The sequence below is a fragment of the Anser brachyrhynchus genome, assembly GCF_964034855.1.
Source record: "Anser brachyrhynchus genome assembly, chromosome: 1".
Classification (NCBI taxonomy): Eukaryota; Metazoa; Chordata; class Aves; order Anseriformes; family Anatidae; genus Anser; species Anser brachyrhynchus.
The window spans coordinates 76,094,830-76,112,142 of NC_137694.1; the positions used below are offsets into that span (position 1 = coordinate 76,094,830).

A 17,313-nucleotide genomic window follows, 5' to 3' on the forward strand; every position below is an offset into this window, starting at 1 on the left:
CTCTAATGTTTTCTAAAGATAATGTTCCTGTTCCAGTCTCATTACCACTCATTTTACATTGTGGTAGCTTATTTGACTTTAGTATTGACTCTACCTTTGCAGTAGTTTGATGAAGGGCAGAATTGGACATAGACCCACTGAAGTCAGGCAAGACCACACAATTTTGAAGTCCTTTTCAGATTTCCACTGTTAGCAGCCCACAGACTATTCTCCTAGTTGAACTGACAAGCTGAATGACACTAGTGTGCCTCCTTAGATAGAATTTTCACTTTGTGCTATTAGTAAATAAAGTGGCACACACATGTTCTGCATATCAAATCCTAGTTCCTGCAATACTTATGCACTGATGGAATTCTTCAGTGTTTTCTGTAAGTTCTGCTCATCTGTCGGTACCCTTGTCACTTTTGAAGGATTCCATTTGTTCCGAATGCTTATAAATTATTTAGATTACCTTAATTACTTGTCATCTGAAAGGCTATCAGTTGTTAGATTATCCTCAATACTGCATATGTTACTTTCAGAGCTGCTTTAGTTTAAGGCTTATGGAGGAGAAAAAAGTGTTCTGAAGTGATATCACCTAAAGAATACCATTCATGTGTATTGTTTCTCATTTTCATTTGATTTGGTGACTGTATGTATTTCTCTCCATGCTGTTATGCTTTACTGGTTGATACACAGATGAATGATTCCAGGACACCAACCTCTTCCTGTGCATTCTCTGTCTGCTCAGTGGAAAGAGAATCACATTTTGTTTCAGCCTTTCATCTTTGACAGCATATTTGGTGCAAGAGCACCCAGGACTGGAGAGTAATCCTGTGTTGTTGCTTTATCAGTGGTTTGTTAGTTAGGATTTAGTTACGTAGTCAAATTACTGCAGATTAGCAAGTTGTCATGGCGGGTGAACCCAGGTATATATGCTTATATATGATCTTAGTTCACAAGTAATGCAGAGTAATTGTTTCATTTAAAATGCAATGAAGAAGGATTAACTTAAATCATGTTACCTTTCATTATTGCACTATTACCCTAAAAGGCAAGTAAGAATATTTTAGATTTATTGTATTGTCATGCATAGCTAGTAAAATGGTGAATAAAACTATTCTATTTTAAGAAATATTTCAGTTTATAGTAATTGGATTCTCAATATATCCTCTTATTCCTTTAAGTAAAGGTGTATTTTACTTAACAGTTTCTATTCTGCTATCAGCCAGAATTAAACAGATGGCCTGATAGACTTAGTTAACTACATGTGGAGTGGAGAAATGTGTATTTTTTAAAATCTTGCTTCTACAATGGCAGGGTAACTTGATCGTGGAATCAAAATAAACCTGCCTTTTTCCTCTTTTGTTAGAAGATTTTAAAGAAAATATGTTGTTTATTAAACTGACATTTTATTTGCTTTTAGATGGCATAGTCTAGTTACCCTAGTGAAATCTTATGACAGTACTCTGGGTCTGGGAGGTTGTATGATTTTAGTTAGAGATCAAAGAAACAGGTTGCCACCACTTGCTTAGTCATCACTTGCCGCCTGAGTCTTGGTAACTTAATGTACATGATTTAATCCCCACTGCATGTGAAACATGTTAAATAATTGTAAACCTCTTCATTGTATGCTTACATTTACTGTGGGCAAGGAGCATGTACATGGGAAGTACTGAAGCTCAGTAGATGGGCAGTCAGTTGATAAAGTGTAGGATGTGTACCTCTCAGTCCTTCAGTTGGTACTAATGTCTATAGCCAGGTTATTTTCCTCCCTTTTCTGATGTAAAAGCAGCACTTACAGGTTTGATTTAGGATTTTTCCTGTATGAGTTTCAGATTTCACAGCTGAAGACACCAACAATTAAAAGAAAGTATCTGTCAGGCATCTGAGTGGGTGATCCTTGAGCATGCCATCTTTACTCTCAACCCCACACCACTTCTTATCACTATTGCTTATTAGAAGCCTGGCTGAAATATGAAATAATCTGTTTCAACGTGGGCTTGGATGTACTGTTCTGGCTCGTAGGCAGCATGGACAAGGCAGTGTGCTGGAGCCTCAGGACAAATAAGTCTGCTGCTTAGTATTCAGCAGACGACAGGGAAGTGTTCAATACATCCCAGGATGGTGGGAAGGAAAAAAGAAATCACAGCAAGCTGAAACAAATGGAGTGGATTTGTATTTCATAGTGGACATATTTATTTAAAATAATCATATATCCCTGTACATTCCACCACAAAAACAAACAAAAAAACCTAACCCATGTTATTACTTGGGAGAAGAAAAGTCTTATTTTTAAATTTCTTCTTGTAGTTTATTCTCAGTGTTAGACTGGACTATAGAATATCCTACATGCTGTCTATCTATAAGAGAGAGTTTGGGGAAAACAATGAAAATGTCGATAGCTCTACAACGTCTCCACCTGACACACCAGGAATTCCCTCAGGTAAATGTTGCTATTGTGTTACAAAGTAAAATAATTATATGTAGACTATTACATTGTTACAGATACTTTAGCAAGCAGTAAACTCAGCTACACCAGAAGATGCATGTCACTTGAATTCGAAAAGCTTGTGAGAAAATCAAAATCTTAAGGAATTCCACAAAAAAGATGCTTGTTGGTCTGTCATCCTCAAACTAAAATGTGATTCCTTTCTCCCATTGTGGCAATTTATTCTCTCATTTGTACTCTCCCCAAAACACTGGAAAAAGACAAACATTTTGAACAAAATGGTTGTGAGTGGATGAGGACTGCTTTAACTGAGGTGAATGTGGCATTGGAATGGCTTGGCTTTTCAGAGAGTGTTTTTGTGCATGCAGAGGTGCTTGAAAGACTGACAGCTGTATGTGTGATGAGCTACAGGTAGGGGAGAATTTAATTGGAGGTGCTGTGCAGCAATGGGGTTGTTAAAGAATATCGAAGTCTTAAATAGTAAGGTATATTAAAGTTGTTCTAAAGCAGAATAATGGTGTGGTAAATGATATGGCTTATGATAAATATTCTGAAGTTCATGTATCTCATTTTGCTGCTTTATGGGTTTTGTCTGGTCTAACAAAAATGTAAAAGTTTCATATTCTGTGTCATTTGTGATACAGCACCATGTAGCTCTAGTGCATCACTAGAATTTGGCTCTTCCTCAGTAGTAGTAAAACACAATTTAACCCTGCCTTCTGTCCTATTTCTTCCCTCCTGTTCTATCCCTTCTGTTTTTCCCTTGAATATACAGTTTTGCTTAGTTGAGGAATGCAGTAAGACCTTCACTTTATAATATCCGCTTCAAAGACAGAGTTCCTTTTCACTGTGTAGATTATACAATGATCAGTGTGTTAAAAAATAAAACAAAATGTTATTTTGATTGTTTTCCAGCAATTGTTCCTGACATAGATGAGATTGCAGCTCAGGCTGAAACCATGTTTGCTGGCAGGTATATTCTCTGAAGTTTTACTTCTCTATATTCATCTCTTTGTTCACCTTGATAATTATCATGGACAACGTCTCTTTATTCTATATGTGTTTTCATACCCGTTTCTCTTCGTTTGGCGGCTACTTATTACATAACCTACTTGTAGACAGAAATGTGCCAGAAGAGACCTGGATTTCAAACAAGCAAACAGCCCAGTGCATATGACTGGTTGACAGACTGCGATGATCACCCTCTTGATCATCTATAGTTGTAAGACGGTAGAAAGTTTTGCCTTGTTCCCAAAGGCAGCTGGGGAATGGCGTACAGGTGTATTGGGCTAAAACACATTATTTATTTCTCTCTACAATGTCTCATATGGGTGCTTTTAAAGAAAGACCATTTTCTGGTGTACCTTATGACTGTCATCCCATATTTCTTGGATCTGGAGGTTACTGTTGACCCTCACTATTTCTTATTGATCACATGACCTGTTGTCATTGCACCCTGTCCTTGACATTACTAAGAATGTAATGCCAACAGTAATCTATTTCATGACTCCACAGATCAACTGTGGACCCACTTGCCATGATCTTCTGGATCACCAGAGGCCTGTAGATCACCAGTTACGCTTGCAGAGTCCTGGAAGTGGTTTCCGCTATGCTGTGAACAACAGCAACAACAAAAAAAAAAGCACAGAAAATATCCACACTGGAGAGTTACTACCATTATCACTATATTGGTTTAACTTTGCTGGTACAATTTTATAATCATACCAGTAAAAATGATTCCCATTTAGACAAAGTCTTAGACTTTAAAGTTTTTCCTGGAACTAGGGAGAAAGATCCGCAAGATGGGATTTCTGATCTTTCCTCTCTGTCCCTTATGCGTTCTCAATCTTTACCAGCGAGAGCAATGCCTCCAGTCCTCTTCCTGAACTCCCATAATGTAAAACAAGACATAGCCCCTGGCATCTGCATCGTTAAAATGAACAGAGAGACTGAATGTTTTTTTGGAAACATTATTTCTGCTTTGATATGTTATGTGTAAATCTGTTTTCTGTTGCTCCAGATTGTAAAAGCGATTCCAGAAATATGATGCTTTTGGCAATTCCTACAATATTTTAGTTTATTTTTTCTTGAATGAAATTTTAATAACAGCTGAAAAGGGAAGGAGTGAAAAGGATAGGGCCAAATTAATCTCTGATAAAATGCTGTTGCCTTCAGTTAGTTTGGACTGTGAACGACCTTGGCACAATTTATCTGCAACATAAATGAATGTTTTTGCAATATGGATTTTAATCACAATATTTGACGCATTTTATACATATTTACTTTAATTCCATTTTGTCCATTGTACTACAAGATTGCCAAAACAACATCCAACCATACGATTGAAGTCCATATAAAAAACGTTAAAGGGGTGTTTATAATTTACATCCCACAGCATATTAGAGTTGATTTTAAGAGCTCTGTCAAATGAAGATTGTGTGTGCAGGCATATTTATGTCAAAAGCTTTTACTTTATATGGTCTTTTTTCCCCTATTTCTGTTGTAGAAAAGAAAAGAACGCGGTTCAGCTTGATGATGAAGGGGGCAGAACTTTTTTACGGGTCCTCATTCACCTTATCATGCACGACTATCCTCCTTTGCTCTCAGGTGCTCTGCATCTGCTCTTTAAGCACTTCAGCCAGAGAGCAGAAGTTCTGCAAGCATTTAAACAGGTACGGATGGGCATAGTATTATTTCAGGGAACTGTGAGGAAAGTATTTCCAAAGGCTGCTTTTCTTACCTGAATTGCTGTTTGTAGCTTGATAATGCTAAAAGGACTTTTCTTAAAAGTCCCAAATAAGCAGAGATTTTCTTGTTGTTGTTAGAGTTGAATATATGTGCTGGTGTATATTCTAGTTGCGCACCCACTATTGAAAATGTATGTCCATGGTAATGTCTGGGACGCACATATCCCACAGTGAGACTTATTGTAGTGATACCTCAGAGACTGAGGTAGTAGCTTGTGTTCTGCAAACCGTTTACCCGTGTCAGCAACAAGACTTTCCTGTCTTCAGGACTACCTAAGCTGTGTGTGAAACTTTTTGTTGTTATACATGCGACGTTTTCAATTCTAGTTCTAATTCAGGCGTCCTTGCATTGTGCGTGATACAGACATGCCCAAATAACAGAAAGCGAGTAATACAGCCAAGCCTGTTTTCAGCTTTTACTCTTTCTGCTTGATACCATTGCGTGTGCGTACTCCATATGTCAGGGGATTAGTACTGGGAAATCTGATGTCATGGGGCTAGATGACAGACACATTTCTGTTATGTAACCCTATAACATATGTCGTTAAGACCATCTGATGCTTATTTCAGGAGTTTGCTAGCATGTTGTCTTATTGTTATGTAAGATGTGGAGGTTTCTCTTTTTTAAAAACAGATGAATGATACAGACCTGGAAAGCTTTTGTTTAATTTATTTTTTTTTTTTGCAATGTAGCATAATGACCTCCCACCTGGATGTTAAAGTTAGGCCTTGCTGGTTAGGTGCATAAATAGCTTTTATTATGAGGTAAGTTTGAGAAGCTTTACATGTTTTCATATAGGAAGGAGAAGGCTGATTGGTAAATACACAGAAAAGACTACAGAGAACATGAAATATGAATATTTGTGGATGGGCAGCATTCATAAATTCAGCAAAATAATGAGTTGTACTAGACTAAGAGAAGATGATGAAAACTTAATGTTACAAAATAGTGAATATTTGCCTGCAAGTAGTGATTTTTTTCTAATTTCCCTGTCAGTGTTTCTATCTGCCATGTGACTATATACTTTTAAATAAGTGTGATTTCTTAATAGTGCCTATTGATTTGTTGTACAGATTGTTGTTATTTTGTTGGTACATTATCTTAATTAATAATCTTGGGAGAGCAAAGACCATTAGAAAGAAAGGAAATGTGTAAATCGTGCTAAATCAAGAACTAGAAATAATGAAAAGAAAGAACAGATAATTTCAGCAGTACAAAAAATGAAAGTGAGGTAGAGAGGCATCCACTCAGATGGCAGGAAACTATCTGAACCTGAACATCAGTTTGTAAGCTATTCAAACAAATTTTTCTGATCTGCTCTAACAGTGTTAAAGGTACGATATTTATCAGTATTTGATTATGGTGATGTAGGTGATCACTGAAGTTGCTGGCCATTCTCACTTTTCTCTGGATGTCCTGATTCCTTGTCATATCATCTTTTTTTTTTTTTCCTTTTCTTGTGAAGTACCATGCTGGTGGGATAAGCTATTTCTAATTGTGTTGTTTTAATACCATGAGGATCATAATCATAGCATCAGAGCTAACTCTGATGAGAGCTCAGGGTCTTGTATATATGTACTTGTGCTGAAAATGTTTTGCAGCTTATTAAAGAAGGAGGGAGAATGCTGTGAGTGTTATAGCTATCCTGCTTTGGGCAGCCACAGCTCTGTTAAAGGTTTTTAGTGAATGGAGGCTAAAAAGACTGTTTGTGCTGTGTTTCAGTTTCATAGGGAAGGTTGCAAAAAACATCTGAAAAGAGGGACTTAAAATGGAAACTGGCAAGCAAATTTCCCAGGTGTAAGTGCTGGTGCTAGTGCTATAATAGCTTTACAATTTACTGTATTTCCAGGTTCAGTTGCTGGTGTCTAATCAAGATGTTGATAACTACAAGCAAATCAAGGCTGATCTTGATCAGCTACGTCTGACTGTAGAAAAATCAGAACTGTGGGTTGAAAAAAACAGTACTTACGAGAGTGGAGATGTGGGCGATAATCAGACCAAAGGGGGAGAAGAGCCAATAGAGGTGAGTTTAAAGCCTTTGCTGCTAGAATTGTTTTGATATGAATGTGTAGTTTGGTGAACAACTGCAAACTGGTGATCTGGTTAATCAAAATAGCAAAAGCAAGAACAATTAGTATTCTGGCTGAGCTTTAGGATTAGACAGAATAGAAGATAAAACTTCTTTCACCAGTGTGGTGAAAGTTCTCTCCTGCTCTTTTCAGTAACTGCATTCTTATGTTACAGAGCTGTCTTCCTTAATGTCTCGCAAGCAAGACATAGTATATGGCATCACACTGTAACCATGGAAGTCATCTAGGGATCACGTGTTGGCTGTTGTGTTGAGTTGCTAGAAGAAAGAATAGGCAATATTTGTTTCTGCAGCTGGGAAAGACAAGCACAATCAAGCCCACGTTTTTCAAACATCATGAGTAAGCCTGTTCTCCACCAAACATAAGATTGACCTAAGAGTATTGAGGTTTTTGAAGTGAGCAACTTTTTTTTTTTAACCTTCAGTTTCCCAGACTCTTTGGGAATAATGTGATTTTTAGAGACTTTTGAACTTGAGTTTGGAATCGTGAAGATCAGATGTTAGTCTTTTTTTTTTTTTTTCAATGAAAGTTGAGGTCCTCATGTAATTGCCTAATTCCTGTGTGAGTTTATGAGAAAATGCAGAGTTTTGCAAGAGTTGCTGTGGTTGAGGTTTGTGACAAAATGGTCAATAATGAAGGCTTTCCCACCAGTGTTTATTACCAATCTTTCATTTTCATCAGAGGAAGTGGGGAGAGATGAAGTGCGAATTCTGACAGAGCACTTTCCTTATTTTCTTCTGTGGCAAGATTCTCCTGCACTGGCGAGAAAGTAGGAAGCCAAGTGGAGATGATACAGCATTGTGAAGCCATTGTGGGAGAGTAGGAGCTATTGAGAAGACAGAGGATGTTTACAGATGTCTAGAAGACACTCTATGCCTTTCAGATGGGAAAGTAGATTTTTTGTGGCTTTATAAGGGGAAAATCCAACCCCTCAAAGGAGAATACAAGTTTCTTGGGACAGTGTAGGTCCTAGTCTTTATCTGATATAAATTAACTAAATCTAGTGGTGGTGGAATGGGAGAGGAATACAGATTCCATGAGCATAAGCATGTGCGATTTCTTTCCTCAAGCTTAGCTCTAGTGGGAAAGAAGATGGTCCTTTATGTATTTAATGAATGGAAAAGGAAATGGGAAGACAGGATACAGAATTGGATATTACAATTTTTTTTTAGCAATAATGTATTTTTGAAATGTAGTAAGATCCTTTTACTCCTACAGATAGCCCTGATGTCAAAGAAACTCCGTGACGGGGTGTCAAAACAATGTGCTTGAGCCAGAAGCATCTCTAAGTGGAATGTTTTGATTTTTTTTCCTCATGAGACATTAGTGGATCTGTATGGATTAGCAGTGTTTCAGTAGATACACAATATTATCTCTGACAGATCTGTGAGTGCATTGTATCAGAACAGTAATAGGTAGTCTGCACAACTGGTTAGATCATCTGGTGGTAATTCCATGAGGGCTGCACCAGTTTACAGTAGCTCAGAATCTTGTCCATTATTTTTTCCCTGTTAAATTATTCTTAAATTGGCAGGAAATGTTTTTACCTGGCAATACTATAGTGAATTTTTACTCTTTGTTATTTTTAGTCTGATTTTTAGGAGGTGAGGTGCTGGTCATAATCTACAACGTATGAAGCAGGTGACTAGCTGCAAGCAGATAAATATCCCTGTGAGATTCCATGCTTTTTTGGAATGGGTCCTGAGTATTTGGTACTGATCTGGATGAACATCTAGGTCCTTATTTTATCTCAAACAATGTTGAAGTTTGCACGAGGGCTTAAATTACATTCTAGGACAGTTGTATGTTAAGCCCACATTTCTGTCCTCATGTTGCAAGATTGGCATAAGGATTTAAAAAAAAAAATCATATATATATATTTTTTTTTTTCCCCTTTGGACTTTTGAATCTTTTTGGGTCATTTTTCGGGTCAAGGGCTAGAGACTTGTGTTTTTGTTTTGTTTTTTAAATACAGTCACATGACTCCAGAAGTTTTAGGACAGTGGCCCTGTTCTTCTAAATAAAGTATCCACAACACAAGATTTTACAGCCATGCAAGATCATTTTGGTAGGAAGTAGAGACCAGAATTACAGGAAAGAGTGTTAGGACTTAGGTCAGACATGAATTAGACACTGCATAGCATTAGGAAGAAATGCTGAAATTGATCCCACATAACTGAGCCTTGCTTTGTAAAGGAAAAGTAGATAAAGCCCGTTTGCATGGGTGTCTCTAGTAAGGGTGTTAAGAGTCTATGCATACCCTGGACTACACAAAGGGTGGTCTTTACTGTCCAGTCACTGGAGGATGTGTTGGTGGTGTAGCACCAGAAACATAGATCTGAGGAGGAGAAATATACACTCTCAGTAAAAGGACTCAAAGGTGAAACTGGAATACAGTCCAGTGAAACTTAACAGAACTTCTCATCTTCAAAATCTGATAAGAAAATTTAGAGAGGTTTCAAATGGTATAAATTTTCAGCACCCTCAAGTGTTTAGTGTTCCTTACTCTTCTCTTGTGCTGGTCTTTGGTAGATTGCCTTGCTTGTGGAAGTGTTTTAAACAAACATCTCCTGAAGCAACATACATTGGTTGAGATTTTGAACTGAAGCCTGCGAATGCTCCTCACTCCCCTGTTAAATAAATATAGCCCATGGAGGGCAAAACCGTGCTGCCATGATGCAGATTAGTGCCTCGCATAGCCATCATGCTGAATTGAATGAGACTATGTCAGCAGTGGGGAACTACTCAGACTAAATGCTAGAACCTGGGCCTCTGTTTGGGGGCTGTTAAAACAAAACAACCTTAAAACTGGTGCAGAATGGTATCCCGGTTGCCTGTGAACTTCATGAATAAAGAAAGTATTTCTTTTTCAGAAAATCCCATATCCTAAAGGTGGAGGAGAGAGATTCTCAGAAGAGAACCTTTCTCAGTGACTTAAGCTCTATGACTTCCTGTCCCCTGTGGAAAAGTGTGACAGAGAATGTCTATCACGGGGCGTAACAAGGCAAGATACGCAACTGAGTGTCTCTGGTATCCCAGCGGTGTGATTATCTCTTGATAACTAAGCCCCTGGAATACTATTACTGGTTCAATAAACAGGTTTTTATTTTGTTAGGAAAAAGGGATGGATTCAGCAGTTTAATGCTTATCAGCATTTCCTGATAAGACGTATAGTTCACATGGATTATAAAACTACTTTGATTGAGGAAGAAGGCTTATAAAAGTAACAGGTAGATTAATCTTGGTTAACCCACAGTCCCAGAACAGAAAAGAGTGGTTAATTATAGCAGAGAGTCTGAAATATCTTCGGAAGTATTGATTCAAACAGCTAGAGAGAAGGCAGCATGCATACTAACAACCTAAACAAATAAAAATCCACTGTTGTTGCATAGATCAACATGACCATGCTGAACAGCAGTGCTGACACTGTTATAAACAGTTTCCATGGCCAAGTGGTTCAGCTGTTCTTGCCTAGCTGGAAATTTAGACCAGATGGGATTTATAGAACTCCTAATCTTCACAATCAACTAAGAAAGTCCAGAAAGGGGTTTCAGGTGACAAAAACATTCAGATTGGTGTGCGCATGTCTTTTTTTATCATTATTCCATTTCCTAAAAAATTAGGAAGTTTGAGAACACAATGAAATTTGAAAACGCGTGTTTTTGGGCAGAGAAAGTGGTGGCTATTGAAATACTGTTATGGTTCCCATTCTCATAATGCCTGAATTCCTTGTTGATTCCATTTTATGTCTGGTCAATGTTTTAAGGATGTGTTATTTTTTTAGGAGAATCAGAAGCATGAAGACATAGAATAATTGTTTCAAATCATGTTGGAAATATGAAACAAGAGAAGGATTCTTGAATGTGAATCTTTTAAATCACTGAACAGTAACTGGTAGATAGTTATTGAAGAGTCTTTTTCTTTATCATCTGTGTTATGTCTGTGCCTTATGAAGTGTTGTGATGTTGTTTCTTCACTTGTTGCTCTGTATAATTAGTTCATGTTGAGGAAATTGCAATAGATCAGCTTTTGTTATATGTTCTTTGTTACAGGAGTCAAATATTTTGAGTCCAATAGATGATGGAACCAAAAAACCCCAGATAGACAGCAATAAAAGCAATAACTACAACATTGTTAAAGAGGTTGGTATATCTGCCAAGAAACTTGCTTGAAATACTTGTGATAAGTAGATTCAGTAATTGTTTTAAAATATTTTGTGTTTTTATCTAATATGTTATCTTTCTTTTTTTTGCATACTTATTTGTTTATTTATAGATTTTGATTCGACTCAGCAAACTTTGTGTTCAGAATAAAAAGTGTCGAAATCAGCAGCAGCGCTTGCTGAAAAATATGGGTGCCCACTTGGTAGTCTTGGACCTTCTGCAGATACCCTATGAAAAGGTTAGTCTGATAATTTTATTGGTGAAGGACATGAACTTGGTAAAGAGAAATGTCTCAAAAGGCCCAAAAATCAGCTTGAAAAATTCTCCTCGCCAAATTTAATGAACTGTGGTAGAAATGTAAAATGGTGATGCTGTTTACTCTCCCTTAATAGTAATGGGTTTGGGATCGAGTTTAAATATGGGTGTCTACAAAGAATATGTTTTACTAAGAGTTAATGTTGACTACCTAAGGTTCCTGGATGGCAGTGCTGTCATCCCATTCCTGAAATGGGCAAACCTTTGATCTGCAGACACTGTACAGTTAGAAATTACGATTTAGTGGAGCTCCTGGCAGGGTATCTAAATTCCACTGTTAGATACTAATATGAATGCTATTCTAGGTACATAAGATGAACACATAAGCTTTCAAGGACCAAGTCTGAAATCATTTCAGTGTTTCTGTAGTGGCAAGCCTCCAGCCTACTTCCATCTGTAGGCTTTTCATAAGATGTTGTGATTTTGTACTGATTTAGTGGTAGTGAGCATACAAGTGAATGATCTAGATAGCCTTTTGAGGAGCACATCTTTCTAGATCTTATGTGAAGCATTGGAAGGAGATAAAAGCTCCTCTGGGCTGTGTTTTCCTGAGTGTTATATACTAATGTTATGATAGAGACACTAGGTTCAGCTTTCTTCAGTAAAATAATAGTGCTTGTTGATAAAGATGGTTTACCACATCATGGTTAGAATATTATATGAGAGGAATATAAAATCAGGATGAAACCAGACATATATATTTGCGTGGGGTGTATGTGTGAACATGAGTGTAGGTACACACACACGCACATATACATGTATTTTGTATGTAGCTATATAAAAACCAAAGCTTTTCAGAAGCTTGAAAGCAGTGCAGACTAGACAACACTTCTGAAAATCAAGCCACTTACTGCTTTTTTTTTTTTTAATGAGGAAGTGATAAACGTGCACTAGGAGATCTTGCTTTGAGATCAGTACCTTTAATACCTTGCAGTTACTACTTTTTTTTAATAGTAGAACCACAAAAAAAAAAACAACCAACCAGTAGTGTCCTCCAGAAATTCATAGAAGAACAGTAACTGTAGGCTAAGCCATGAGACCCAAGGCTAAGAAAACTGAACGGAATGAATTGGAAACTTTTAGTGTTTGTGCCATTACCTGTGACTTCCTATAGTCAAGTAGATTCAGAGAAAGGTATAGTCACTAATGGACTCTAAAGGAAACTGTATCAGTGGCTTTTACCAGAAGGAGAATTCCTGGCCTGTAAAGAGTCAGGAGATTTGTTTTGTTCCTGGCTGAATTCACATTGTGCAGATATAACAGGTATGTTAAGGTACATCCAGCTAATGCATTCTCCTTCTGCAGAGCGATGAAAAGATGAATGAAGTTATGAATCTAGCCCACACTTTTCTTCAGAATTTCTGCCGAGGAAATCCTCAGAATCAAGTTCTCCTCCACAAAAATCTCAATTTATTCTTAACTCCAGGGGTAAGTATTTCATTTTAAATAGAATACAATAAATGGAAGTAAATTTAGGCTTACTGAAAAATGACAGTGCTAAATAAATAATTTAATTAAATTATGCCTTCTCTGTCTTCTCTCTCCTGTCTTTTCTCTGTTATCATTGCCCTTGATTTCATTGTTTTCAGTGTTGCTCTTTTAAAAGTGGAAAACAGTATTACCTCTGGGGTTTATTGGAAGTATCTATTAACATGTGTCACATCATCACATTGTGTGTAGCTTGACTGTGATAATTTATTAGGATGAGTTAACTTACATCTGGCCTGTAAGTCAGGGGATAAGATGCTGTGATTATGCTTGCATGAAGCTTGTGTGATCACAGAATCTGACCCATGTTTTTGGTGATGATGATTAAAAATGAGTTCTATATGTCTCTGTGTATGTGTGTGTTTACAGATCTGGACATACAGAATAACATCTCCCCCAGTGGCAGATCTACTGAGCATAACATGTTTTTATTAGAAAAAGTGTGAATATTAGGACTGTAGACCTCTGACTTGTTTGTATTACTTGAGGAAACATTTGTTATTTTTTATTTATACTTTTTTGTGAAGTTAGTGAAGGCTGCTGACCAGACTGTGATGGAGACTAGATCTCAGATTTCATCTTATCCAACATTAACACTTAATTCAGGTGCAAAGTATGGAGCCTGCTTGCACTTTTTCATATGTGTTCTTTGGAAGCTAATTTTCTGGTCAGCTCAGTTACTGTGCTTTTGTTCATGTTGTGGCATAAACTCAATGTGTTTGTGAATTCCTTATTCTTTTGAGATGATTCGAAACAGAAGTGTGTGCTCCAGGAGCACGCCTGACTCTCATGAGCATTTGGAGCAAGTTTGAAGTAAAAGTTTGCAGAGTGCATACTGTCTGGATGTGCTCTAGCACAGTGATCTAGCAGTGTACTGTATGTGTGTCTTCACCTTTCACGTGGGCATATATTTTGTTTATGCCTACTTAGGACATTTTGGAGTCATAGAAAAGTGTGGAGAAATGTCATCATAAAATCCAGAAAGGAAAGTAACCTTAAGGTTACTGGTTAATATCTTGGCTGGTACACACTGTATTCTTTCAGTCTCCTTTTACCAGTATGCCTTTCTCTAGCCTAGAGCCCTGCGTATTTCTCAACCTCAGAATAAATCTGCTGTTTCAATTATAATCTGTTTAGCTTCTGGAAGCTGAAACCATGCGGCACATCTTCATGAATAACTACCTTCTTTGTAACGAAATCAGTGAGAGAGTGGTGCAGCATTTTGTACACTGCATTGAGACCCATGGCCGTCATGTGGAATACTTGCGTTTCCTGCAGACCATTGTAAAAGCAGATGGCAAATACGTGAAAAAATGCCAGGACATGGTAATGACAGAGGTAAGTTAATGCTTCATATTTTAATTGTTCACATGATATCTTTTTAACACATCAGTATTTTGAGGTTGCTTTCTTTGCTCTTAATACCAATGGTATAAAATGGCATCATAGCTTTAGAATTTTAACTGGTATCATAAATAATATTTTAGCAGATGTTTTAGGGAGTTTAGTCTAATTTTATAAGGCCATCTGTATAGCTACTAGAAAGAAAACATGGGTGTTATCATAGTGATACAGAGATGTCTATTTGCAGAAGATGTGGCATGTAAATCTGAGTTACATAAACCTTCATTTTCCTGTAGTGTATCTTAGGATCCCATCTACATGCCCAACTTAAAATATTGTGGTACTCTTTTACTGTGTAATAGGCTCTTACCTCTATCAATTTGTCTTAAGTGGTGTTGTAGACCACTTTTTTGCTGTGTAACCATGTAATGATTCTACCTACTAGTTTCTGCTTTTTTTTATAATGTTGTAATTCTGGGGCATTTCTGCTAGAGTTAGTAGAACTACTCCAACTAGCTAAATCTGGATTCTGACCTGATAAATTCCACAGAGTGGTTCGTGGACAAATCTTTATGCCAGTAATGTTACTAAGGAAATACCTAATTGACTTCTCTGCAAGTAGGATTTGATATATAGTGTGCATGATAAATGAAGTCTTCAACTTGCAGACTCTTGTGCATTTAACTGTAATTATGTTAAAAGTTCAATGAGATTAGTAAAGTGGGGAAAATTGAAAATGGTAAAAAGCCCAGGTAGGTTCATAGTAACAAACACTTCTCTTTACTTTTCAAAGTGCATTTGTTTTTTTCAAAGTGTATCTTCAGAAAGAAAACAGAGGAAAGCTATAGTTAGTGTATGAGCAGAATTAAAACCTGCTGAAATTTCATTCCACAGCAACAAAGAGGAAAAACTTCTAATTAAGAATATAAAGCTTCAGCCTACACGGATAACCTTTAATGAAATCCACCTCAACCTTTTCAATTTGACTGAAGTGTTTTAAAATGTAATATCAATTATAAGCCTTTGATTTACATAATTCAAATAGTTCTTGTGCCTCAGTGCTTTTAGATATTTCCCCATCCACCTCTGCTTCTTGCAGATTTTTACTTTCTCATCAAACACAGTTTTGAGATTTTTCTCAATTTAAATACGTTTTGTTACTGATATATAATAGCACAAAGATAAATTGTCATACTACATTTTCAAGCTGACTGCATAATGAAAATCAAAATCAACTTGGATGTGACATTTACATCATGAATTCTGCAGGAATTTAGGGGAGGGGAGGGAACACCCTTATTTTGATGAAAGAAGGTAAGATGATGACTTGCTTAAAAAAAATGTAAGGAATTACAGTTAAGCAATTATGATTTGTTAGAAAAGAATGCTAATAGTGAAATTTGAATGGTATTGGAATGGCTTGGCAATGTAACAAAAACAGTGTAGCGTAATGGTTGAAATTGAGAAGTCAGGACAGCTTGTAAGCAGACAGCTGAGATGCACTTTGTGACCTTAAATAAGCTGTGCAACTTTTCTGTGCCTCCAGATGGGTTGTGTAAACAATTTACCACAAGACAAGATAGAGTGAGAGTGTACAACATGCCTGCAACTACTCCTGTATTTTACCTCTTGGAAGTATATTGTAGCTTATTCCTGTTTACTGGGAGAAAGTGATAAACTAATCATATTTACATGTATTAGAATGTGCACACATACCATTAGAAATAGTACTTCCATAAAATACATTGAAAATTCCCAATCTGTTTTCTTCATGTGTTTTCATATCTTGGTCCCCATGTCATTGGATTGCTATTAATTATATTGACCTACCTGAAAGGTTCCTTAGGGCGCTTTTTTTGTTACAAGCTTGCTTTGAGGTTCCTGGAAGAACAGTGCCTGTCACTGCAAACATTATTACAAAAGGGGAAGCAGAACTTACTTTTGAATCAGATCAATGGGATAGCAGACTTTTCTATTATCCTTAGTATTCCAGACTGATACATTGTGTAGCATCAACAGCTCCTCTGATGCTGGCCAGCCTTCATTATACTTGAATAGAATTCTTAACTCCTTTAACTTAATTCATGGAGCTCAGTGAGAACTTTCTCTGGCTAGCAACAGGTACTTGTTTTCCTTTTCTGTTTTTAGAAACAGAATTGTTTCTTTTTAGGTCAATGTTTGGATTCCCTTTGCAAGTTACATTTAAAAGTGGCTAAGCTGGGGAAAGACAATGGCATCTTCTTTCCTTGCATTTAAGATTATTACTTTTTCCCCTTAGCTCTTTCTGTGATGTTGCAACATTGTCCGCTTTGGTTTGTGATTCCTCACAGTCAGTATGTAGCAAGTTTGCCGTGCATCATCATATTTCACAAACTCAGTATCTCCTGGTATTTCTTACTCATTCATCAGTGATAAGTACATGAAAGGATGAGGGATCGACTTGACTTGCCCTTTTATCAGGCAATACTGGAAGAGATATGTCTGGGTTTGACATAAGATTGTAACTCTGAGGAAACCTGGGAAGATTCATCTTCCCTCTCCTCTGTGCAAAACATACATAAATGGAAAACATACATGAATGTGGTGGTCAACTTAATGGAAAGTGACAAAACATCTACCTTCCCAGAGGGTTTGCTGTGGAATTTTTATTATTTTGTATTTGAAATGTCTTAAGAGCATAGTACTCCAGACATGAGTATTAAAATGTTGGATAGGTCAATTTTCCAACATTTTG

The 17,313-nt window shown here is 37.0% G+C and overlaps 1 protein-coding gene across 10 annotated transcripts in view; it reads left to right on the forward strand.

Moving 5' to 3' along the window:
- Window positions 1-17,313, forward strand: part of ITPR2 (inositol 1,4,5-trisphosphate receptor type 2) — a 269,668-nt gene that overhangs the window by 107,864 nt on the left and 144,491 nt on the right. For all 10 annotated transcript variants that reach the window (XM_080580204.1, XM_080580210.1, XM_080580206.1 and 7 more), the window contains 8 exons: window positions 2,293-2,425; window positions 3,347-3,404; window positions 4,938-5,103; window positions 7,029-7,202; window positions 11,322-11,411; window positions 11,545-11,670; window positions 13,053-13,175; window positions 14,373-14,573. In XM_080580204.1, the coding sequence (XP_080436330.1) occupies window positions 2,293-2,425; window positions 3,347-3,404; window positions 4,938-5,103; window positions 7,029-7,202; window positions 11,322-11,411; window positions 11,545-11,670; window positions 13,053-13,175; window positions 14,373-14,573 (1,071 nt within the window). The remainder of the gene's footprint in view (window positions 1-2,292; window positions 2,426-3,346; window positions 3,405-4,937; window positions 5,104-7,028; window positions 7,203-11,321; window positions 11,412-11,544; window positions 11,671-13,052; window positions 13,176-14,372; window positions 14,574-17,313) is intronic.